Source organism: Typopeltis vanoorti, chromosome 10 (assembly GCF_054136105.1).
Source record: "Typopeltis vanoorti isolate ZY-2024b chromosome 10, IOZ_Tvanoo_1.0, whole genome shotgun sequence".
NCBI classification, from domain to species: Eukaryota; Metazoa; Arthropoda; class Arachnida; order Uropygi; family Thelyphonidae; genus Typopeltis; species Typopeltis vanoorti.
In genome coordinates this window covers 49,277,238-49,303,172 of record NC_143558.1, presented here as the reverse complement: position 1 = coordinate 49,303,172, position 25,935 = coordinate 49,277,238, and the positions used below count along the sequence as shown (strand labels likewise).

General features: G+C 35.2%; 1 protein-coding gene across 1 annotated transcript in view; it reads right to left on the bottom strand.

Moving 5' to 3' along the window:
• GCS2alpha (glucosidase 2 subunit alpha) overlaps positions 1-25,935 on the bottom strand; it is a 177,313-nt gene that overhangs the window by 77,243 nt on the left and 74,135 nt on the right. The window contains exons 7-9 of the mRNA XM_090398622.1: positions 23,831-23,927; positions 23,569-23,673; positions 8,868-8,943 (exon numbers count right to left, since the gene is read on the bottom strand). Of these exons, the coding sequence (XP_090254748.1) occupies positions 8,868-8,943; positions 23,569-23,673; positions 23,831-23,927 (278 nt within the window). The remainder of the gene's footprint in view (positions 1-8,867; positions 8,944-23,568; positions 23,674-23,830; positions 23,928-25,935) is intronic.

Genomic DNA, 25,935 nt, shown 5'->3' with positions numbered 1-25,935 from the left:
TAATGCTTTGGCAAGAGATAAGAAAACTTTAGCCCTTTAGCATTCACAGAGGTTTCACCTTTCCTCTAAGAGGAGTATGGATGTTATACATCAATCCCTGTTTTAGTCCACTGCTAGATAAGTTCCTCCATATTGACAGTCTAATGCTTGTTGGAAGGTGCAAGCAGATGATGTTTTCTGCAGAACGACCGACTGCACACTGGTGAAGTTTAGTATATTGCTCATTGTGGTAGTCAGAACATCAGTTTTGGAGCTTTTTAGACTTCTGAGTATTAGCCTAGGACATTGCAATAATGCAGGCTTTCTTGAGAATGTCTTCAGAATGGAAATATAGCACACTTGGCTCACCAACCAAAAAGACCATGTGTGCATTGCTGACTCCCACAGTTAATGTCTCGTTTATATTTTATTATTATGTGACACCTCCAGGGATTACAAAAGGCTCATCAAGGGAGGTTACCTACTCTACAACTCTCCATTTCCACCACTCAATCCAACAACTACAGCAAGTAGCATCATCTACACCATAGATGGTGAACCTATGGCACCCGTGCCAGAGGTGGCACGTCCGAGAATTTTGCTGGCATGCCAACGATTTACAGGTGATATCCTTTTATATGCTTATAAATTATTTAACCTTTTTTTTAGTTATTACAATACGTGCAAGTTAAATTTTGTTTTACACGAGAGAGAGAGCAGCTATGAAGACATGCATATGATTGGTCACGTGACCCAAAGACAAATAAACAATTAACTGTTGTTTATATAATCAATAATGAACAACTTACTATTGTTTATTATCAATAAATCTATACAGTTTGGTATAATTCAAAATTACTTAAAAATAAAATATAGTCTTCTTGTTTTGTTTCATGAAAAAGTATTGTTTATTATCAATAAAATTATACAGTTTAGTATAATTCAAAATTACTTAAAAATAAAATCCATTTCGTTAATCGTAATTAAAGGAATGGATTTACAATTTTTGGACATTACAATTAAATCCTTTAATTGTAATGTCCAAATATTTAAAGAGGAGCAAACATGATAAGCACTATGAACACTCTACTACTGGTGCAAACTGCATATAAACAACAGTGGAACTGCATGATAGACAGTGCTGCATTATGCTAATAGCTCGCATCTCACTATGACGTGCATATGCTTGCGCATGTAGCAATATGAAACTATGGTAAACATAGTGCTGCTAGCATCGTTTGCCCTCCTAAGTGCTACAAGATGGATTTTTATTATTTTTTATACAAAATAAGAGAATTGTATAGGATTGTTGATGATAAAATTAAATATTTTAAGCAAATATAAATAAATTAATAAATATATTTATATATCGAGTAAAATTGGGGGTGCTGCAGTTTTGCAGTGCCTATGCACGAGCCGCCGCTGCTGGAAATGAACAAACACTTTCCTTGATCTTTGCCCACAGAGGGATTTCTCATAGTAGGACCCATTCAAATACTTTCATTTCCACAAAACGGCTGTCCCAGTTATTTAAATAATCAGTGCAGGTTTGGTAAAATTTATGAATTGCATCTTTAAATATATTGGCATCAATATTCAATTTACTATTTCAATTCACAAAATAAAGGAGAAAATGGCCATTTTAGAAAAAAAATAAATCTAAAGGACAGAGCAGTGAAATAAAGGACTGTCCTCTTTAATAAAGGATGTATGGTCGCCGTAATTATATGGCATGTTTCAATTCATGGTAAAATTTTATTTGAAGTTAGCCTTTGTCATCGAGAATTTCAAATGCAATAAAACAAACCCTTATTTCATATAATTGAAAAATTGACAATAGTTTCTGTGGGAGGGGGGACAATAATAGTCCAATTAGAGACAGCTGGAATAAAAACTGCACTAACTAATGAATCACACTATTTGTTGAGAAATATATTGCACAGACTTCAAAAGCCTCTGTACCTTATTCAGGGATACAATAAAACTACACTTGTTTTTCTTGCATCTGCAGTATAATGTCTGTTGGGGAGGGCGTGTTGTTACCGCTTGGAGTGAGCTACTATTGCCTCAACGTGAACATGTTTAAATATTTTTCGTGTGCGAGATAATATGCAAAACGTTTTGATGTCTTTTTTTGTAAACTAAAATCAGGGGTGCGAGTTGTAAGCAAGGGCTAGTTATATTTGAGTAAATACGGTAAGTTCTGTCGACAAGTTGACATCCTTCTGCTGCTTCCCCTGCTCAGCTGACTTCTATGGTGAGCTACAATGCAGAAATATTTTTCTTACTACCGTTTTTTTTTTTCAAGCCAACTTCATTAAAATCAATTTAATCAATAATACAATAATAAATTTTACACTGAATAATATTATAAATTTGTATATAAATATTATAAATAGAATGAATATTTATAAAATTATAAATCATTATTTATAAAATATATATATTATAAATTAATTTTCTATTAATTTTGCCCCTACTAAAAACTGCCCAGCACGTCAGCAACTTGATTTGTAAATTTTTGGCTCGTGCCGGCATGTCAACTCAATATGTAAACTTTTGGCATGCACACATAAAAAGGTTCGCCACCACTGATCTACACCAATGCCATCTACGGCCCATCACCACCACTTGTAATTTCACAGACAATCACAAACATCCCTGCCCACAGCAGGATTCAAACTGACTTTTGGTCAGGGAAATGCTAACCATTGGGCCAACCAGGCCAGCACTGGGATTCAAATCTAGTTGCCGACTAGAGAAACATTTTCTAAGCCTTTTCTCGACTAGTTCCCGAGTTAGTCGATCTCTGGCATGGGCAAGCAGGTTTTCTCTCCCAGAAACTTGGGTTTTGTGTCTCGTAAACTCAAATATGCAGCTGCCCTTGAACAGAAACTATTTACATAGTGTCTTACTACAATCTGAAAGCCTCTAGACTCTGAATTCTTGGTTAAGTTTCTGCATCTGCTGAGATTTCCAATATCCTTTAAAGTAGGGCTTCCCAAACTGTGTTCTGCAGAAGGTGAATAAGTGTTCTGCAAGAAGTTCTCCTGGAATATGTCGTTTTAGTTTTCTAAGCATTTCTCATGAATAAATATTTTATACTGGAAATATTCTGAGGAGAATAATATTCGTGATATGTCGAATAGCTCAAACCAGAATGCCTAATAACATCTGTGTAGCAAATGTTAGTGACCAAGTCGTGTATTTTTAAACATGGACGTATTCATGAATTATCGTTAATTTTCACACATCGAAATCTTTCAACATTTGGGAAAGGGAATACCGCTGTTCATGACCGGTCATAAAAATTGCCTGCAAGTGGATTATAACAATGGGAGGTGTATCCTCTGTTCTCAAAACTGAAGGAAATGACATCTGTGTAGCAAATGTCAGTGACCAAGCGGCATATTTTTAAACATGAAAATATTCATGAATTATCGTTAATTTTCACACATCAAAATCTTTCAACAATCGGGAAAGAGAATACTGCTGTTTATGACCGATCATAAAAATTGCCTACAAGCCGATTACAACAATGGGTGGCGTATCCTCAAAACTGAAAGAAATAGCATCTGTGTTGCAAATGTTAATGACCAATCAGCAAGGAAGTATAAAGAAAATTTTTCAACTAAAATCGAAGATCAAGGTAGTGTGTATCCGGTTCTCAAATCTAGTAATACTGAATACTTTCTTCACAAGTTCGTATTGTAGGGTGAAAGTTCTGAAACTGTAGTGCCGTGATTTTGTAAAATAGGCTTGCAGATTTAAATTTTAATATGAATAAGAGAAAAGGGACTTTGTGTAATTTTGGTATTAAGAAATCTCTTATTGAAGGTGTTTGTGATGCAACAGATAGTGAGTCATCCACCACCAGCCTACAAAACGATCTCCAGGATGTACAAAAGGAGGGGAAAACTACCAGCACACAGGAGAAAAAGTCTGCATTCACTCATAAGTACTTATAATATTATAAATTTTTGATCAGAATAGGATATGTCAATGAAAATCAGCACAAATTAATTTAATGATTTTCTAAATCACTTAGGGAATTGAAACAACGTAGATCCGAATATAAATTAAATAATACTATAATAGATATTTCCGATATTTCGGCAATGTCACATTGCCATTTTCTAAAGGAACTTACAAAAAGGCAGGTGCACACAGGCACTAACAATACAGTAACTGAGAACGAAGATATGAAGCTATCGTTCTCCTAGAAGTCCTGATGGTGCCCTCTGGCGGGCTAAGTAGGCGTTCTTGGCCGTTGGGCTGAAGGTCTGCTGATGTATGCCTCCCAAATTTGGGGTAGTCGCACACAACCAAATTTGTTGAGGTTTGGAGAGTTTCTTAGGGCAGAGGCTGATTTGACCTCACCTCCTGTTACAGGCCTTACAGAAAATTGGCATCCCTTATCCGCTCTACCAAAGACCAACCACTTCCCCTAGACCTACCTGGTGGATACCAAGTCCCTTGCAGTTGTAAACTCTCATACTTTGGCCAAACAGGCAGGACAGCGAATATCAGAATTTTGAACACAAGGACTACATCCGGTTTTACAAGTATAGCCATTCTGGTCTTGCAGACCATGCTCTGGATACTCGCCACAGAATACGGTGGAAGAAAGCAACAATAATACACCGGAGCAAATATAAATTCGAAAGATTATTTATGGAATCAGCCTCTGCCCTAAGAAACTCTCCAAACCTCAACAAATTTGGTTGTATGCGACTACCCCAAATTTGGGAGGCATACATCAGCAGACCTTCAGCCCAACGGCCAAGAACACCTACTCAGCCCGCCAGAGGGCACCATCAGGACTTCTAGGAGAACGATAGCTTCATATCTTCATTCTCAGTTACTGTATTGTTAGTGCCTGTGTGCACCTGCCTTTTTGTAAGTTCCTTTAGAAAATGGCAATGTGACATTGCCGAAATATCGGAAATATCTATTAAAGTATTATTTAATTTATATTCGGATCTACGTTGTTTCAATTCCCTAAGTGATTTAGAAATGCATAACCAACGTATAAGCCTGTCTACGAGAATAATTTAATGATGTTTATGTTTAACTGATTATTAATTAATAATTAACGATCAATTATGAATTAATAATAAAAAATCAGTTAAATTAACAATTAATTAATTATTTACAAAATAACCGAGGTGTTCCGTGAAAATTTCAGGACTTGTGAAGTGTTCCATCCTAGGAAAAGTTTGGGAAATGCTTTAAAGCATTCATTAGCTCCTTAATATTAGTTTCCTAGGTCTTCCTGTGCATTTCTTAGCTGCAGTGATACTCTCAATTTCCATTCGCTGATAATGATGCTTAGAGTCGATTGTAGTGATGAAGTATTTAACCAATATCACAAACAGGTAGGCTAATTAGCATCATATAATAACATCTATTTTGAAATATGTAAGTTTTCCACCGCAGATACATTTGAGTCCAAGGTATACCACTTGATTATACAGCATTATAGGCCATATAAGATAGAATGAATGTAAATAGTCACTATTCACTATAGCAAACAAGTAGAGCACATATAAAAATGCTTCTGAGAAATAAAAAGGATGTCTTGAAGTGGAGCTTACAATATCAATGCTATCTACAAGAATTCAACATATACCAAAATTTCCAGTTTAACAATTATTCCTTTGGTTCTATGAGTTTATGATAAATTTAGTTTAATCCTTTATCCAAGTGTGACCAAACAAAGTTTGCACCTGAAAGTATCTTCAGGACTGGGGTAAGGTGGTACAACACCAGGCAACTCGTTGCAAAGGTGGAGCAAGCTCACAACACTCCTATCTCAGTATCTCCCATAATGCAAAACACATCTCCTTGTGGATATGTGTTTTGCTCACACTTAGATAAATCCTTTATCTAAGTGTGAGCAAACAAAGTTTGCGCCTGAAAGTATCTTCAGGACTGGGGTAAAGTGGTACAACACCGGGCTCACACTTGGATAAAGGATTAAACTAAATTTATTATAGTCTAACCAAGTGAAAAATAAACTTTCAACATCTTTCTCTAAATTCAGAGTAATTTAATAAAAAGGTGGCACACCGTTTGGCAACTCCTATAGGTAGAGATGACCTTGCTAATGCTTCTGTCTGGTATCTCCACTCGGGCCTGGCTCCCACTGAAGAGACATCAATAAAGGTCGAAACTAGTCTGGGTAGTGGCCCTCCCCTTAATGCATAACATTATACATATCCGCAAGGAGATGTGTTTTGCATTATGGGAGATAATGAGATAGGAGTGTTGTGAGCTTGCTCCACCTTTGCAACGAGTTGCACGACCTTACCCCAGTCCTGAAGATACTTTCAGGTGCAAACTTTGTTTGCTCACACTTGGATAAAGGATTAAACTAAATTTATTATAATATTAGAGTTTATTATGATGGTCAATATATGGCTGGTTGTTATATTGGCCTCAACAGTATATAGTACTCTGTCCAATTCACTAATGCAACCTGACTGGCATGTTGCATTAGTTCAACATGGAAGACATTATCCCAACCAGGTTTGCAGATGTAGTGAAATAACCATTGTAACAAGTTTGCATGCTACAAACATAATAAATAATTAAATACAGGATACAAATGATTTGTAAATATAGTTATATGGCATTCAACTCCTCCCCACAACCCCAATCCCATGCTATGTCAGTTTTATAGAATACCAGTGTTAGGATGAGGAGTTTACATTTGAATAATAGACAAGACTGATAATCAACACCTGGGATAATCAATTTGATCAGTTTAGATAACAGGCAGAACAACAAATAATCAAATTCCTCAGATGGAATTTGAAAAGGTTGAAGACCTGTAATTCACTATACCTTTAAACAGCATTTCTCGACATGTGGTCTGAGGCCCTGTGGTTTTCCTGGTGGACTGCAAGAGAATTTTACTTTTCATCCTAGTCTGTAAATTTTCTGATACAGATTAGAATACAATGAATTAAAAAGTTGACAATTCATTAAGTTCAATATAACATATGTAATATTTTGCTGTATGCTGTTGCATATATCTCAACACGTGAGTGCACAGTGGTACATAAAATCAGTCACTGTGTGCATAGCATGCTGAGAAATTCTATCCTAATTTTTCTCTGATTTAATTTTCCAAAAAATATTAAAGTTATGTGCATTATGCATACTCCACAATTTTACTTAGGGACAGCATGTGAAGGCTCGCTTCTGGTGGTAAAATATGACTTACTGGGATGCTAAGTTATATAGCCTCCTGAAAAGTTTCTGCCTTTATAAAAACACTACCTTCTAGAATAAATAAGATGTGATGTGAAAAATATAGGAATTTCCACACCTGACTATTTTGGATGATTTAAAAATTGCTTTTTTTTTTATATTCACACATGTTAACAATAGTATTATCTAGGCTGCCTAAAATTCTGACACATTATATGATGGCATTTAATCACAGGAACTACTGCTATAAGGAATGAAGCAGATATAAACATAAACATATCATTTAGCAAGTACTGATCAGAAATAAGTAACTGATGAAATATTTCTTACTGCCTAAGGGGGGGGGGGAGCTATTTCCATTCTATATCAATTTAATAAAAAATAAATTATTTTTGTCTTTATTTTTAAGTGGTCCAGTTACGATAATCACTTTTAATAAAATTAATTAATAATATCTTACTGAGGAACAAACTATGAAGTATCTGCATAATTTATTCACTAGCAAATCTGCTTTCATATATGGAAGAGTTCTCGCAAAAATAAGATACATATTACTAATTAGTGTTAGTGACTAGTTTTTGTATAACAGATAGTGGCTACTGACTGTCAATACTTCAAGACCATATTTCTGATACTATTCCCAGGTCAGAAATGTCGCATGAACTAGTCCTGATTCTCAACACACTATGGATATTTGAAATGTATCATGTGCAATTAACATGTTGGGAATGCCTATAAATATGTCTAGGCATTGAAATGTTACTGTGAACAGAATATTTGCATTTTCTGATCTGCAAATATGCATTTTATTTACAGCTGAGTAATGACATGTTCAGCTATCTGCTGACAGCTGTGAGGAAAGCAGTTTATCAGCATATACTCATTAACTAATGAGCATCCCCCAATACTACAAAATGTGGGATGAGAAGGAAAACTAAATGTCAAATGTTTCAGTTTTCATAGAATTTCTTCCTGTCTCCCCACATTCCATAGGAATGCCTAGGAGACATTAACTAGTGAACTGTATCCAAACTATATGTAATGAATTCACCATCTTGAACTTAGGAATGTGGAATTTTTTCAATGGTTTCATACTCATCCTTATTTACGTCATTACATTTTGTTGACTAATTAGGTAAAATTTATTTGCAATGGAGTCAACAATACCAGAACTTCTATTTATGGGATTATGACATTCCTACACAGAACAGGAAAAAGTAATTTTCAAATATAATTATTTTTATAAATGTGCATCATTTTCCCAGACTGGCCATTACCCTCAGTTTGATTCTGTGTTTTAAAGTACATGAAAAAATATGAATGGAAGGTGGACATTATAGTTCAATCAATTCAGCAAATTTTCACCATGGCAAGATCAATGAATAATGCTGCAGTTCTTTGTAAGATTGTATTTCTCATAGTCAAACAAGAGTCGGTAGCGATTGTGACAGTGGCTATTTTGAACAATTTTTAAACTGTATTGCTTTTTCAATTAATGATTATACTTAAGGTAAATGGCTCCATGTTTATATGGCATTTCTAATGATGATGGTCTCCTGAATCTTTAAGTACTGACTTGTCAGTATACATTAAGATTTTATTTCACTTTCGCTATATAAATTGTAAATGTTCAGTAATGTTAAAAATAAGAAAGAAGCAATTTAACTTACCTGTTTGCTTGCAGATTCAATATCCACCCAGGTCTCTGCAGCATTTAACCACAATAAACCAACTGTTCGTGTTTCACTATTACCATGAAGAGGAGGGGAAACAAAAAAAAAAAAAAAAAAAAAAAGGATTGTTTTGGGTAAACACTCTAGATACCTAGTACATTCTCAGCTTATTAGCAAAACCTCTTAAGTCATTATGGGCAGTAAACAGGAAAAAATGCAAAGATTTTAGTTGTTTAGAAACTTATAAACAGTAACTTAATCATACTAGTTAATCAAAAAATACCTAAATGACATTAATAGAAATATACAATAAAAGTGACTACCAAGAATATCAAGTGGATGATTACAAATGTATTTATGTAAAAGATGATTGTCTTCAACTTTTAGGCAGATATATATTTTTGATAACCACAGAAAATTTCATGAAAGTGTTATTATTTAATAATACTTTAAAAACAACGAAAATTAAATAAACACAGCTCTCAAGTATTTTATTGTATATATAGTACAGCAGTCATCTAAAATCTTACTCAAAACAGTGTACTGCACATGAATTGAATTGTGGAGTTTAAATTTTAATTCTGGGAAGACAACCAGCAGTAGTTCTAATTCTTCTTAATCCTTAATTCTTCTAAGATTCAGAAGAACGAATTGTGCATGCTTAGTGCACAAAGATTTTGATAACACCAATATTTTGTGAAGGATGATATGAGGATGTGTGGATATATCTGCCTATAAAGAATGGCTTTCTGTAAACAAAAAATTCAACATTACCAGCAGAGTTATGATGTATTAAAGTTTACAAAAAAAAAAAAGGGAAGATTTTAACCAGAAACTGAAGCAGTTCTGTTTCAAAGTGAGACTAGATTGAAAGGATGTTATCTACAAAACGGTCAAATGTGAGGTCGAAGAGAAATTATGTTAGAAATCTGATCCTCTAAATAATCAGCCAAACCAAGTGATATAGTACTATCCATTGCAGTACATTCGAACTACTGAAATGATTTATTACACCAAGTAAAATAGCCAGCATTGATAGTAAACTTGAATACAGTGACGATGTCAAGGGAAAAATCTACTTATAAAAAATGTAGTTTCTGGACGTGGTATACTTGTAAACAATGAAATTATGAGGGTGGTCTAAAAAGTTCTCAGCCTCGACTATAGATGGCAACACTATCGGCAGATTTTTTTTTTTTTTTTTTTCTAAGTTGGTACATCTGTCATAAGCATCCATGTGAAATTGTAAGTCATTCTATCAAGTAGTTTCTTTTATACAACTATCTGAAGCAAAAGTGTTGTCTGTAACCCCTGAAATGGATAAAATTGAGTATTGTGCGGTTATAAAATTCTTTGTAAAACAAAATTTAACGGCAAAAGCAATTCATTTGAAGTTCATAAAACTTTATGGGCACTCTTCTCCTTTATTTTCGACAATTAAGAAATGGGTTGCAGAGTTTAAACGTGGCTGTACCAACCTTAAAGATGATCCGCGTGAAGGACGTCCAGACGTGTAACACCACCAGAAATTATTGATCAAGTGCACGATATGGTATTGGATGACTGCCGATTCAAAGTGCATGAAACTGCTGACACTATAGGCATTTCAAAAGAACGTGTAGGATATATTTTGCATGAAGAATTGCACATGAAAAAGCTTTGCGCGAGCTTGCTCACAGCAGATCAAAAATGCACTCGCATGAAAATCTCTGAACAGTGCTTGGAGTATTTTAACAAGAATAAAATTGATTTTGTGCATCGATTTATTACTATGGATGAGACTTGGATTCACCATTACACACCAGAATCCAAATAGCAGTCAAAACAGTGGACAGAAGCCGGTTGTTCAGTGCCAAAGAAGACAGTCAGTTCCATCAGCAGGAAAGGTTATGACATCGGTGTTTTGGAATGCTAAAGGCATTTTGTTCATTAATTATCTTGAAAAGGGTAAAACAATAATGGGAATATTATTCCAATCTTTTAACCAAACTAGATGGGAAAAAAAAATTGTGAGAAAAGATCCGGTTTGCAGAAGAAAAAAAGAATCTTTCATTAGGACAATGCACCTGCCCACAAAAGTGTTTTGGCAATAGGAAAATTAAGGGATCTGCACTATGAATTGTTGGAACATTCACCCTATTCCCAAGATTTGGCTCCCTCTGACTTCATGTATTAGTCTTAAGGGAGATTATGTTGAAAAATAAAAATAATTTTGAAATTATAAATTTGTTTTTTCATGCAAGGCCAAGAACTTTTCAGACTGCCCTGTAAATCATCAAAGGAAACCAGCATTTCAGACTCATGAAGATAAAGTTCTTCATTTTTTACTTTGAAATGAAAACTATTTTTTATATAAGAGGTGGTTTTCCTATCAAATTTTGTAAAAGTAAAGATATTTTGCCAAATAATAAGTAGAAGATCCAATGCAAAGAAAAAATTATAGATCTTCATCTGCAAGAGTATGAAATTACAGTTTCCTTTGATGTAGTTTCACTAATTTATCTTCTTGATGAGAAAAATTTTTTTTTCCCGATGCTGTAGCTTACGTGGTACTTTTAATATATTTTCATATGGCCTTCTCTAAACAAAAAATTCAATATTACCAACATAACTTGTACAATATATTTTGTGAACACCTCTTCCCCCATATAAGCACAACCTTGTAGTATTGGCAATAAAAAGAAAAATGCCAGTGTTTACTGGAGACTAAGCTACTTTTTTTTTTATTGTTCTGTTTAAGAATTATAGCAATTTTGTCCACAACAGAAGAAATATCCTGTCATATAAAGGGGATTTTCACGGGTTTGTATGACAGGACATCTCTACTAAGTTTCTGTCCATCTTGTTGTTATATCTGTTCAAGATTAGTGAATCTATGCATTGTGTAATTTTCTTTAGTAATTGGTCACTAATAATGCTATGTGCTCTATTTTTAGATATTTTGATACATGGTTATGTGACCTTGCAAGAGCTGGTGAGCACAATTTCTGTCAATATGTGCTCCAACCTCTCTCATCCAGATGGCAGTATTGCAACATCACCTAAAAATGAAACTGACCTACTGGAATCATTCTTCTCATCCAACTCGTACACAGAGATGACTAAGGCAAATCACCTCTTCCTTTTACTTGGAACTCTACATTGCATGCCCCCTGTGGTCTTCTGCAAAAAAAAAAGAATCTTAAACAACTTGGATACCAAGAGCTTCTAGTGCATAGCATCCCACCAATTGTGCCTAAGAGGCTCATGAACTATTATCATCTCTATACCATATTTTGTCGATTTTTGAAATCAGGATCCACAGTGTGTCTGGAAAATTAAAATAATTTCTCCACTTTGATAGCCATCTCTCAGCAAACCAATATGAAAATTATCCTTAATAAGGATAAAGAGACCTAGACAAGGAAAGTCAGCATTATTTTGAAAGTCACCAGTGCAACTTTTGGATATTTGAGAAAATGAGTTTTTGATGATGAACATCAATGCAGCAACAAAAATTCCAGTTTATAAGATGTTTTAATAGTAACTTTGCTGCATACTTATGACAGTGCAGTAGACATTGCATTTATCTGAAAAACCTGGGAAAACATCAATGATAGTGTCTTCAAAGAACTGTTACCTTTCACTGGAAAGAAAGGTGCTGAGTGAAGCTAACTGTATGAATACTGAAGCAATGATTATTCATCATGAAATTCACTGAAGTAGTCATGTCACACATATGCCAGATACCTACCACCAAAAGATTTTCTTCTTGAAAGTAAGGAGGAACCAAAGAACAAGAAGAGAACTTCAAAGGATAACCTCAATACAAATATGAAAAAACATTGGCATAAAAATCTGGGAAGTAATGGACCTGGATTGACTGAAATGGAGAAAGGTAGTGGTGTCTACGGGATTTCAGTATTTTGAAACTGATGAAACTATGCTGTGTTACCACAGAAACCGAAAAGAGAAGAATAAGCAAGAGTGACAGTCACATGGAGAAATGCACTTCAGCCATCAGTATTGCTCTTCGAAACATGTCAGCAATGTAAAATGTAATGTGGATCATGCATCAACCATCAACTCACACATAGATCAGCTTTTTGGAAGATAACACCATGATTTATGATGATGATGAAGTTAAGAGTTAAACAGATAACTGAACAAACTTTTAGATAAAGTGATTTCTAATATTTGTTCTCAAGAGGCAAGTACAGGATATTATGATAGTACTAAATGAAGGGCTTATATCATTAATAACTTCTGATCAACAATTTTTCCTCCAAATGAATCTTATCTATTAGAATTACAAATACCAACAGATCTTATACAGGGTGTTCGGGATAAATTTGACATATTTATAATTAATTATATTTTTCCGTAAGTTACATGTATTAACACACACTTCTCTTCATTTAAAAGTTTGGACCCTTCTTCATTCATATACAAGATGTCAGAAAGGATGGATAGCTGGAACCCACCTGAATCATGGAAGAGAATAACTTGTATCATGATGATTCGTGCCCGCCATCAAAATAAGGATATTACGACTGCTGCCCAATGCTCCCTGAATACAGTAAAAACAATCAGGCATGAACTAGAGACTTGCAATGGTGACTACGAGGATGTAGCAAGAAGAAAGATCCCTAGCAGACGATCTGATTGCGTTCGTACAGCAGAATTCCTCGCAAATCTGCAGGAACAGGTGTTGAAGAACCCTGGCATTGGAATTCGGGCTTTGTTCGTGGAGTTGCTAACTGTAGTCAAGCCCTGGATAACAAGGGTAGCCAATGGTAGGCCGTATGTATGGCAGCAGGATTCGGCCCCTTGCCACACCTCTGGGAAAAGTCAAAAATGGTTGTCTGAAAATTTCTACGACTTCACCAGTCCAAATGTTTGGCCTCCAAACTCCCCAGACCTTAACCCCATGGATTATTTTGTATGGGGCGCAGTTGAAAAAGACACCAATCGCACTTCCAGTAATACAAAAGCCCAGTTAATGGATAAAATTAAAACAGTTTTTGCGGCCCTTCCCAGGGAGACTGTAGCATCAGCTTGTTCGAGGTTCCGAAGCAGAATTGAAGCTGTGATCGATGCTAATGGTGGTTATTTTGAGTAAATCTTGTTGATAGTATTGTAATTAACTCTGCCTGTAATGTTTTTTTGTCAATTCATTAAATTTAATAGATACAAAGAAGATTTTCTTTTTCCTTACGAAACTGTCAAATTTATCCCGAACACCCTGTATTTTGGGCTGTTGAGGCATTTTTTTACTACAGGGTGTCCCAAAATTCACGCAAGATTTAAATTTAGCGCCATTTGTGCGGTAAAGTGTTGCCAACGAGAAAAAAAAGACAGCGTGACAGCTGACAGTTCAGGGTTATTAAAAATGGAGCAGTACATGAAAGAACAACGCATTTTCATTGTTGAGCAATATTTTAAAAATAATGAATGTTTGGCAGCTACAGTTCGCAATTTTCGTACAAAATATGGTCAGAATAGTGATTTAACTTCATGAACTGTGAAAAGATTAATTAGAAAATTCAAGGAAACTGGATCAATTAGTGATCTTATACACTCTGGCCATCCTTCAACAAGTTGTTCAACAGAAAACATCGAAGCAGTTCGTGAGAGTGTTGCTGAGAGTCCAGGAACATTGATTCGGCACCGTGGTCTTGAATTGGGCATTTCGAGAAGCTCTCTACGGCATATTCTCACGAAAGATTTGCATCTTTATGCTTACAAAGTTCAATTGACTCAAGAAATGAAGCCTACTGACCACACACAGCAAAGAGAGTTCATTGAATGGATTATGGAACAACAACAAGTGGATGCTTATTTTTCGAGCAAAATCATCTTCAGTGATGAGGCTCATTTTCATCTTGATGGCTTCGTTAATCGACAAAATTATCTCATTTGGGGTTCAGAAAATCCACGAGTGATTGTTGAGAAACAAATGTATCCACAACGTGTCAATGTTTGGTGTGGATTTTGGGCTGGAGGCATCAACGGTCCATTCTTCTTCGAAAATGCAGCTGGTAAGGCAATAACAGTTAATGGTGCTCGCTATCGTGACATGATAATCCAGTTTTTTGTGCCTAAATTGCAAGACTGGACGACATGTGGTTTCAACAAGACGGTGCCACATGCCATACGGCCCGAGAAACAATTCAGTTACTGCATGAGTCATTTCCTGGTCGTGTAATTTCCTGTTTTGGTGATCAGAATTGGCCGCCCAGATCATGCGACTTAACGCCGTTGGACTTTTTTCTTTGGGGTTTTTTGAAGTCTAAGGTTTATGCCAACAAGCCCACGACCACCCACGCCTTGAAGGAGGAAATTGAGCACTGTATCAACGAAATTCAGCCACATTTATGCAAAACAGTCATGGAAAATTTCGACAAAAGAATGCGTATGTGCCAGCAAAGCCGTGGAGGCCATTTACCCGATATGCTATTCCATGCATAACCCTATACTGTATACTTTATGAATCAATAAGAAATTACAATTTTTAATTAAAAACCTGTGTTTTCTATCAAAATTACTTCTTGCGTGAATTTTGGGACACCCTGTATATCAATCTACCTACATCTTGGTCCCTTCCCAGCCATTCCGGCAAAAAACACTTGGGGTTTGCTAAACTTTCATCTCCCATTCTGTTTAAGTGACTATATCACATTAAGGTTGGCTTTGCTCACATACTCCTGAATGCTAACAATATCAAGTTTTTTTCTAATATCCTCAATCTGTTGTATGATTCTGCTAAGGATGCCATCCATTCACTTCCCTCCTCTCTCTCATATCTGTGGTCTTCAGATCAAGTGTTTTATTTCTAAACCAGATCTCAGGTTCACAAGTTAAAATCAGTTTACATACTGTCTTGTATACAACTAATTTAGTGTTTTGACTAATTTCTCTCTTATTCCATATAAATTTATTCAGTTACCTACCTACCATACAAGCTTTGTGAAGCTTTTGGTGGCTTTTTTCACCTCAAGTATCAATGTGTACTCTGGATTGCATTCCTCAATGATAGAAACCGTCATGCTGTTACTGCTTGATTCATTTAACAATCTTTCAAATTAATTACTTCAGACATCTAGAACACCTCCTATCTTCACTTTTCATGTCACCTTTATTATCTTTGATTCTTTTTGCAGTATACTTTTTTCTCCATTTCTAAACTTTTTTAATTAATCATCAGAATACTTTGCCACCTTCGTGATATTTATCATCTATGTTCAAACTGAAGTATTCAGATGACTGTTTTCCTTCGCTTTCTTACATTTTTCTCCATATTTTCTCAGAGCACCTGCTGACTAACTTACCAGGAACTTTTAAGATGCTTTCTTCTTTTTCTTGAATTTCATTTTAAATTCCTTAGTTTATCATTGAGTTTGATTTTTCTATCCTTATAGACAACCTCACTGCATGCCTCTCCATCTGAATCAATATTTTCTTCAGGTTCTGCCAACAAACTTCCAAGGTTTGGTTGTTTGCAAATTCCTTAATTTTTTCTTGAACGATATTTGTGTATTTAAGTTTACAGTTCATGTCTGAAAACTGTCAGCTTTGATTCTTTTTAAAGCTTTATAACAAGCTGTTATTTTTTGAAATTATATTGAATTATATCCTGCTTATAAATGGTGATCACTTTCTATTTCAAATCCTCTATATACTCATGTCCTGAACCAGAATGAGGACAGTCAATAAGACTTTTCTTGTGCCTTCTCACCACGTGAAATGTGTACTTTTATTAGAACATGGTGTTAGTAATGACCAGTCCATCTAATGAACAGAAATCCAGCAGGCACTTACCATTATTATTATTAGATTGACTCTTTCTCAAAATTTTTGTAAAACATTTCTAATGTCTGGTAATCATTTTCTATGGCTCCACAGAAGGTTCTATTAAGGAAGAAGTGGAGGAATTTTTCACGACACTAGAAAGAACACAAAGAAAAAGGAAAAGTTAGTCCCTGTTGAAGATCTAAAAAACAGAGTAGGAATGGGAATTGGACAATGAGACTTATTTGTGCCCCACTGACTGTCCAATTCAGATTCTAATATTTGCCTTCAATTGCTATACTTGATATTGCATGAGATTCAAGAAAATTATCCTCATATTTAGTGTTGAATACCACAGCTATTCCTTCTTTTTCTGATCATTATCACCTTAATATAATATCTTGTATTTGTTCCTTAGAAGAAGCTCAATTGTTTTGTCTTATCTGTTTTAGTAATGCTTATTACATCAATATGTACTTATGCAATTATTCTACTATTTCCATTTCCTTTCCAGTGATACTTCTTATGCTGATGATGCCAATCTTGAACCCTGTTGATGCTGAGTTGGGATCTGTTTCAGTAGCTGACTTTTTGCTGTTCACCCTGGTTCCCTGATGAAAATGCAGCAGCCTTGTTTAATGGGCAATGCTCCCCAACAGACATTTATTTATTTAGCGTATGAGGGAAAATACCAGAAATTGTTGAGCAAACCTATATACAAACTGACAGTTCAGTTAACCAGTTGATGGCACTGTCTGGGAGTAAATGGAAATTTCTGAGGCCTCCAAGAAAGTATGGGGAAGTCATCAGTGATATGATGCAAAGTCTGCACAGCAGCCTTGTCCAGTCCTAAATCTATTTAGCCGACTCCAGAGGTGTTGAGGTAGATTGAATCCTGGCAGTTCGATTGTTTGCAGTTCATTCTAGTCTTCTCCACTAGTCTTGGGGATCATCATTTGGTGATTTCACAGCCATGTGGGAGATCTGGAGGCAAGGAAGTGTGCTGGAGGTGAAGAGATATCTTGATGGATAGGAAGATACATGTTATTTCTGATTTTCTTTATTTCTTTGATGATAGCTTCTCTTCTAAAGAATGGAGGAGTGATGTGGGAAAGACCAAGTGACTATGGGAGAGGAGTAGAACTTAAGGTACCAGAAATGGTTCTCATTGTTATGTTAAGCTGTGAGGCTACAAGAGCTGTGTGATGACTTCGGCTCCAGACTGGTGAACAATACTCTGTAACAGGGAAGACCAGATCAAGGGTTGCTGTCCTAAGAGTCTATTGGAGCTATCAGTTTGTTTATGATGTTCCTGGCAGATATCTTTAACTTAGTTTTTTCCAAATGTTTTCAGTAAGTTAGACTATGATCAAGTGTGACACCAAGGTAACAGGGGTTTTTGGGATTAGAGTCCTATTGCAGAAGTTTATTTTCAGTTTTCTATGAGCCTCGTGGTTATTTAGGTGGAAAGCAGAAACAACGCTTTTGCTGGGATTAGGAGACAGTCCCCAGCATTCAAAGTAATTTTGTAGTGAGCTCAGATCAGTGTTTCCTCAAGGGCTTGAAAGATACTGGCTTGGGTGGTGATAGCCATGTCATCAGCACAGATAAACTTTCGACTAGCTGCTGTTGGAGGGATATCACTTATGTACAGGCTAAATAAAGCTGGGGAAAGGACAGATCCTTGCAGCAATCCATCCTGCAAGATAATGTTATGTTTTTTTTTTGTTTTTTTTAAATAATTCAGATGAACTTGTGTTTTCGTCTATTAAGGCAGTATACCTGTTTTTTAAACCATTTTGGTATCCAGTTTCTGTATGGGTGGTGAGAGCTAGGACCTGATTGCAGCAGCTTCGGCCAGGCCTAAAACCTGGCTAAGGTGGCTTCCATTTTAGGAGAAATTCTAGCGAGATCTTGTAAGTTTGTAAGGAGTGCAGAGTAATGGTATAGGATGGTAGTTATTAGGGTCATCAGTTGACTTATTAGGTTTTGGTAGGGCTATTATCTTTGATTCCTGCCAAAGTTTGGGGAACTGTTCATTTATTATTATGGAGAAGAAATTAGATAACCATGATTTTGCTCTTGAGTCAAGGTGAGTAAGAAAGTCTGGAAGGATTCCATCAACTGCAGAAGCTTTACTTGTTTTAGTTAGAGTGCTGCATCAATTTCATCTACAGTTACTGAATTGGAGTTTATTATAGATTTAGGATATGATAAGAAAACTTTTTATAAAGACGATGGATCTTTTTTTTTTTTTGATAATTGTGGGAATTTCGGGTTTAGTTTTTTGTGCTAAGATTTTTGCAATACTGTTAAAGTTTACTTTTCCTTTAGTTCTGTTTGGAGTGTCGGTGCCTCCCAGTTGATGGAGCAGTCACCAATCCTAGCAACTTGATCTGGTCAAGGTGAGGTTGTTCATTTTTTCATGCTAGCAAGCTCATCTACCATCATCCAAGGACCTTAAGAGGGCAGATGCAGTGTCTATATGGTTCTGTTGTTCATAGATCTGTAGATCAAAAGAACACTACTATCAGTTGAACAGAATGGTGTGTAGATTTTTCTGAATCTCTCAGAATGTGTTTCTTACCAGATACTATGAGAAGTTTAGTGAATCTTTTATAGTTATCAACTGTAGGTGGAATTATGTTGATATTTTCAATGAATTCAGTAAATTTTGGCCAGTATGCTTTCCTGAGATTCCATCAGGGTATTGGGAAGCTGTTTATTCTGGGGATTATAAGTCCTACACTAATTAGGCAGGGTCTGTGATGGATGGGGGAAAAGGAGGCAGTACTTCATACGTTGAAATGGGAAGGGGAAGAGTTCCTTCAACATCAGTGTAGTAAAACAGAGGTCAGGAGATGTCTCTGAACTCCATCTTCCAGATTTAAAGGTTTCAGGTTGCTTCTAGCTGTGTACGCAGCTAATATAGTCCGCTACTATCTTACAAGAATATTATCATTAGGAACGTCACAGAGAAGGTGAAGGTTGTTTTGAATGGTCCCAGAGATTTGGAGATTCTTTCCCAATTTGCTTTTGCATAAATTGCCAGGCCATATCTTTCATCAGGTTTATCAGTGAGAAGAATGTAACCACAAAGGGTAATATTTCCTTAGGGATGGCGAGTTTCTTGCAGGAAAACAGTCTATTTTGTGTCTGGTAAGAATGTTATTTAATACCTCTGTTTTTGATCTAGTGAATCCCTCGATATTGAGCTGGTGGATATTCAAACAATTCCAAATGTTCTTGTTTGGTTGTGTTCATTCATTTTTAAGGTGATTGAAATGATTTGGAAACTCTAGTGGACTCTTCAAACATACCCCTCTGCCCAAGCTATGGACACATTCAAGCCAGTATGTCTGCTTACTGTATGCTCATTCTGGTAGTGTCCTGAATATCATGGTTGGCATTTGGACCCCAAAGATGGGGTATTTGTCAAAAGTTGCTACTTCCAAAGTGGGGGGAGGGGGGGGGGGGTGCAAGGTACCATTAATCCCTGAAACAGAGGCCATTCCTGACATGGAGCAGACACACACTACCTGGTGGATAGTCGTTGCGGTTTATCTTCAGGTACCTAGTACCTCCTAAGGAGGTAAGCTTATTTAATGGTGGCATAGTACACCATATCACATTGAACTTTTGTCATCTTAGGGTTCTGTGGCATTTTACTTTGAGAGGCTTTGCCAAAGGTCACTCCACCACCCCTGATGGCAATGCTGCTGTTGATCTGGGGACTACTTATTCGTCAAGGCTAAGTCTGAGCTTATCTTGCAGCTGCCCTCCATATTTGGGGGGTGATCCACTATCCGTCACCTGTGGATCTGTCCAGTTGCGGTCAATTCCGTGATCGAACCACCAGACATGAAATTCTGTAATGTTGTAACATCATTTTATATCATCATTTTCAGAAACACTTTCCTAACGATAATATTCTTGTAAGACAGTAGCAGACTATATTAACTGCCTACACATAAGATGACAAAACTGTCATTAGTCCTCTCTGGATTCAAAGGCAATTCACAAGGGTTCTGTGGCATTTTACTTTGAGAGGCTTTGCCAAAGGTCACTCCACCACCCCTGATGGCAATGCTGCTGTTGATTTGGGGACAATTTATTCGTCAAGGTTAAGTCTGAGCTTATCTTGCAGCTGCCCTCCATATTTGGGGGGTGATCCACTATCCGTTACCTGTGGATCATATTGTGGTGAGATTTTCCTTTGAACCTTTAATCTATTTGGATTTAAAGGCTCAACTAATACATGACTTCCAGCATTTGATGTTTTTTCACTAATCCCTATTAATTAAACTATCATCATAACGGCCCGTTTTCTGACTTTTGCAACTAGGTTTCCAGCCATCCTCTTGATGCTCAAATTTTGCAATTAATACACCCTCTTGAACTCATTTTAAAATTATTTATTTTTTTTTTTTAAAAAAGACAAGAGCTATAACTCAAGGAGCTATACAAGCTCACCAAGGTCAGTCTTTACAAATATCAATACCTTATGCAAGATTTAAATCCAATGCCTATGTTGAACAGTAGGTTATATCCACTCTGTATGCCAATCAACTCCAGCTGACTGCAAATCCAATGCACAATTCTCTGATGATGATGATGACAACTCCTCTTTCTTATTTGACAAACTGTGCATTATACAAATTACCAAAACTTCAACAATCCTAAATTCGGATTCTGACATCATAAAGTGGGATGCTGATAGCCTTACTAATGCTAGTAAAACAATCTGCAAACATACAAAATAAATAAAATAAAATAGTTTCTTCCTTACTTCTGATGATACTCAAGACAAGACAAGATGAGATGAGATGAGATTTCTCTTCTTGGGGTTACTCTGACCTCCAATCTTTCTCTCTCTGTTTTGTAGAAATATATTACAAATTAAGCCTGACATCAAAAATTCTCCCACTCTTTTTTAGATTTATTAAAACACATGCAGCAGCTATTCAACATTCCTTCATGGTTCAATTCCAAATCCCAGAAAAAAATTTTTGTTTTCTGCATTTATTCCTTCTACATTCCAAGTCTTCTGGAACAGTCTTGCATCTTTTTTTTATTCAGTAAAAAGTATAATTTAATATCTTAACATTCAAGGTCTCCAGATCTTTCTCTTCTGCAGTAAAAAAATCCCAAGTCAGTAAACATCTGGCATCTAAAAAGTTCATCATATCCACATTTCATTCTAGGTTGTGACATTCAGTTATGCAACGTTTGAGAGAGCTAGGTCTCAAACATTGCATATATGATATCACAAATTTTAGTGTTATGGGGGGGGGGATTAAAATATATGCAACAAGGGAAGGACTTTTTTTCTCAGAGAATTGCAAATGATGCAACAGCGTTGTAACAAGTGTATAACACTTCGTGGGGAATATGTAGAATAATGTGTAAGTTACATGGTTCTATCCCAATTCCTTCATGGTGATTTCACAATTTTTCAGCACACCCTCATACATTTAACTTAGGTTGTTACCTTACCAACTGATGATTTAGCTTACTTTAAAAACTGAATGCAATAATCATCTTCCTTTTCTAGACCTCACTACTAAGACAACAACCTGATTAGTCCTTGGATCTCTCTTTGGTAGGAGAAAATCCAAAATGTATGTTACCAACATAGTAGCTGGTAAAAGTTAATGCTTGTTTATTGAAAGCTGTGAATTTCAATCTGCACAAGGTGGATGTTTGTAAAGCCTTCTCTGAAAGAGCTTGTGCAGCTCCTTAAGTTTATAAGGCATGTACTTGTTTCTTTTTTCGTTAATAGGAAAAAATAATAACCTATAGTTACCATTCTTTACAACCTCAAGCTATCCATGGAGTATTTTTATAGCCTAGCTGCCTCAAAGAATTCACTCAATTTCTGGTCTGCAAGTTGAATTCTCCGAGGCAACTTGGCCATAAACACTTTAGAAAATACTCTCATCTTTTGACAAATTCATTTTGCATTCTTTCTTATAGTCTCCTAAAGGCCAGGTTAGATCCAGTTTCACATGCTGGAGCTTATCAGGTTCCTTTCTCTTGCAATTTTTTTCTTATAGGAAAGTTGACATGTCTATATAGCAAAATGTACATTAGATACTACGAGACTGACAAGTTGGATCATTCTCGGCAATCTCTGCCAGTCAGGATGCTATGTAACTAAACTCAAGCCTCCACATGGGCTAAATTCTAAAAGCCTAAATAAAAAGAGCTGCAATGGCCTTCTTCATAAACCAAATATGAACAGGATCTGTAAAAAACATTGTGCATATCATGACATAACTTGAAATATTCCATTCTACTCTGCATCGATGATGAATGACACCGGGAAGAAAATTTTGCAAGATATAATGTTTATGTAAGTGATAGCTGTTAAATAATTTCATTTATATTATAATTATCTAAACATTGTCACTCTAAATATCCACCGTGTATTTTACTGTTCTGTCTTTTCAAGGAAAAGATTATAAATATGATTCTCTATCCTCTTGCAACTGATCACCCTCTCACAAATCTTTCCCTTACCTTTTGAAGTTTTTAATTAATTATTATTATTTGGAGGGGGGGGGACTAACACCATAGTAACCTACTGTTTATTCAACCCTTCAATTAACTGACTCTTGAATACCAACCGACTTGTGATACAACACAATGTAATTATATTTCAATTGACAGAATGACAAAGTGACTTCTCAGTGTGGTTAGATAAATGGTATATACTATATTAAAAATATATCATTTGTAATCAGATTAATTAAAAATTAAACTCAAATGTAAAATGACTTACATTTAAATGTAAGCCACCAAAACTTGGAATATTACTGACTTTTCTTACAAAGAGGTCTATAAGTATTTTTTAATAGTTTTTTTAGTAATTTCATTTTCAGAAATATAACATAAACATTAGAATACTTACTAAATGAATACCTACCAGTGAGCCAACATAAGTGGTACTGAGCCATATAATGCCGTTGGATTATTAAGCTCGTATTCAAAGACATCTAAATTATACAAACGATATGGATCAGTTGAACCTCTAAAACAGACAAAAAAAAAAAAAAAAAGATTTTACAATTAATAAGATCAAACATCCAAAAACTGGTTTAATTTTAAAATTATTAAACTACAAATACATTTAAAACAAAATAATAATAATAATAAATAAATAAAATCATCTGAAATCAGTAGCTTACTTTGTTTGTTTGAGAGCAAAACTATCTGCATGTTCTGGAATACCATATACATGATCAAATCCAACAAATGAGAAGTCCATTCCCACTGATGATGGACCTATATATCATTGAAAGGAACAACTGAATTGTAAATGTTGTTTGAAAATAAAGAATTGTGATTTAGAACATTAACAAGAAGGTGCTGTTATTCAGTTACATCACTTAATAAATTTATTGCTTTGTAAAATATGATTACACATTTAGATGGTAAAACAAATTTTACTAGTGGGAAGATAGCAAGCATCTATAAATTATAATATTGTAGCCTACCAGAACCATAAATTCTTTATTTGAAAAACTGATCAGTAATTTTCTTCAGGCATTTGTGAATATGATACAAACACAACAAGATGATTTCAGTACAAATTTCACTTTTTAATTATTACAATAGAACCAAAATATTTTACCAGCTATTATCACTGGCTTGCATTTTTGCATTTAGTTCTCATTAATCTGATCCTGAAAATAGTAACAATAGCTAGAAAAACATGCACAGGTCAATAATCCTATGGAAATAAAAAGTTTTGATAGCATCATGCAATCTCCTAGCAATTGATCTCACTATCTTGCTATTCATAATACATTATAACGTGCATTCTGAAAGAATTTGGGGTTTTATTTTAAATGGACTTGGCATTAAGATTAAGAAAATAACTAGCAATAGTTTCCTACAGGAACAGCACTATGCCTATAGCGCACTGGTCAGGGCTTTTCAATAGTTTTAGTGAGTTTGTTACAGAAGATGCATATATAAGCAAATGTCGTTATAACAAAATGATGTACTGTAATGAATTACGAAAACAGACCTAGCATAAGCCCTACACAGCTGATGTTATTTTAAATTCCCTAGGCAAACAGTAAAATCACAGAAGTGATAGCAAACTGAATTTTTCACAAATGATATCATAAAATACAGCTTTTGGAAGTAATCTACAAGAAGACACAATATTTGGAAATGTACTGCATAAATTTTCATTTTATGCAGCACATTTCCAAAAATGAAAGGAGAAAACTGTAGCCAAGTTCAGTAAACAAAAGAAATGTCAGGAAATGGAACACAAAGAAAAATGAAAGGAAATGCTGGAAAATCATATGCTGAACACAAAGCATTTTGGCAGCAACTACTGTATACATACACACACACACAAAATAACATGAAAAGTAGAAATAAAATTATAATGGAAGACAAAGAAGAGAATTCAGAGAGTAAAAAGTTATAAAAATAAAACTTAAGAAATAATTTAAATTTTGAAATATTATGTTAGCCTATTCTCTTACCCAAAATCTTCATAATGAACTAAATATTTCTATTCTGTACCATTAAAATTGACCAACTTTATGATCAGTCACCTCCAGAGGAAAAGGAAAAAGACAAGTGATGAACAGCTAGCCTGCTTAATAAGCCTAAGTCATGAAGAAAAGTGATGGCACAGTTAATATGAACAAGTCAGCAATGCCAACCTAAGATAAAGTATTTAAATTTTAATCCAATATTGCTTCTCAGCTTTTTTTCATCAGCTGTTATTGATCATTTAATGTTCCCCCCTCCCTTTTTATTTTTAATGCTTGATTTAGCTTCTTTGAGCTTCACATAAAACAATTAGCAACTTGGTCCATGTGTTTTTTTTTATTTCTAAATGTTCTAAGATTTAATTCCTTTATTTTTTACCTTGTATTCTAAGTTTCCTATATAAAGTACCAAGATCCCTTTTTAAATTATATCCAAGCTTTCTAGACATAGAAATTGGAATTAAGTATTTGAAAATGGCAGATTCATGTTGGAAGTTTAATAGAATATTTACAATACTAGGCAAGGATTAAAAACTAATTTTAATGCTTCCAATACTTTGTCTCAGTGACTGAGACATCTTCAGGGATTATAAATAACTTTTGCAACACACACACACACACACACACACACAAAGACAACACAATACTAAATGAAACACATGGGTGACTAAGTCCTATCTAGGTGGTGCATCCTCTATGGGCATTTGTAGGTTGCAAAGTGGGACCTCTGACAATTATTGTTTCCCAAATTTTGGGAAGTTTTATGCATCAATATT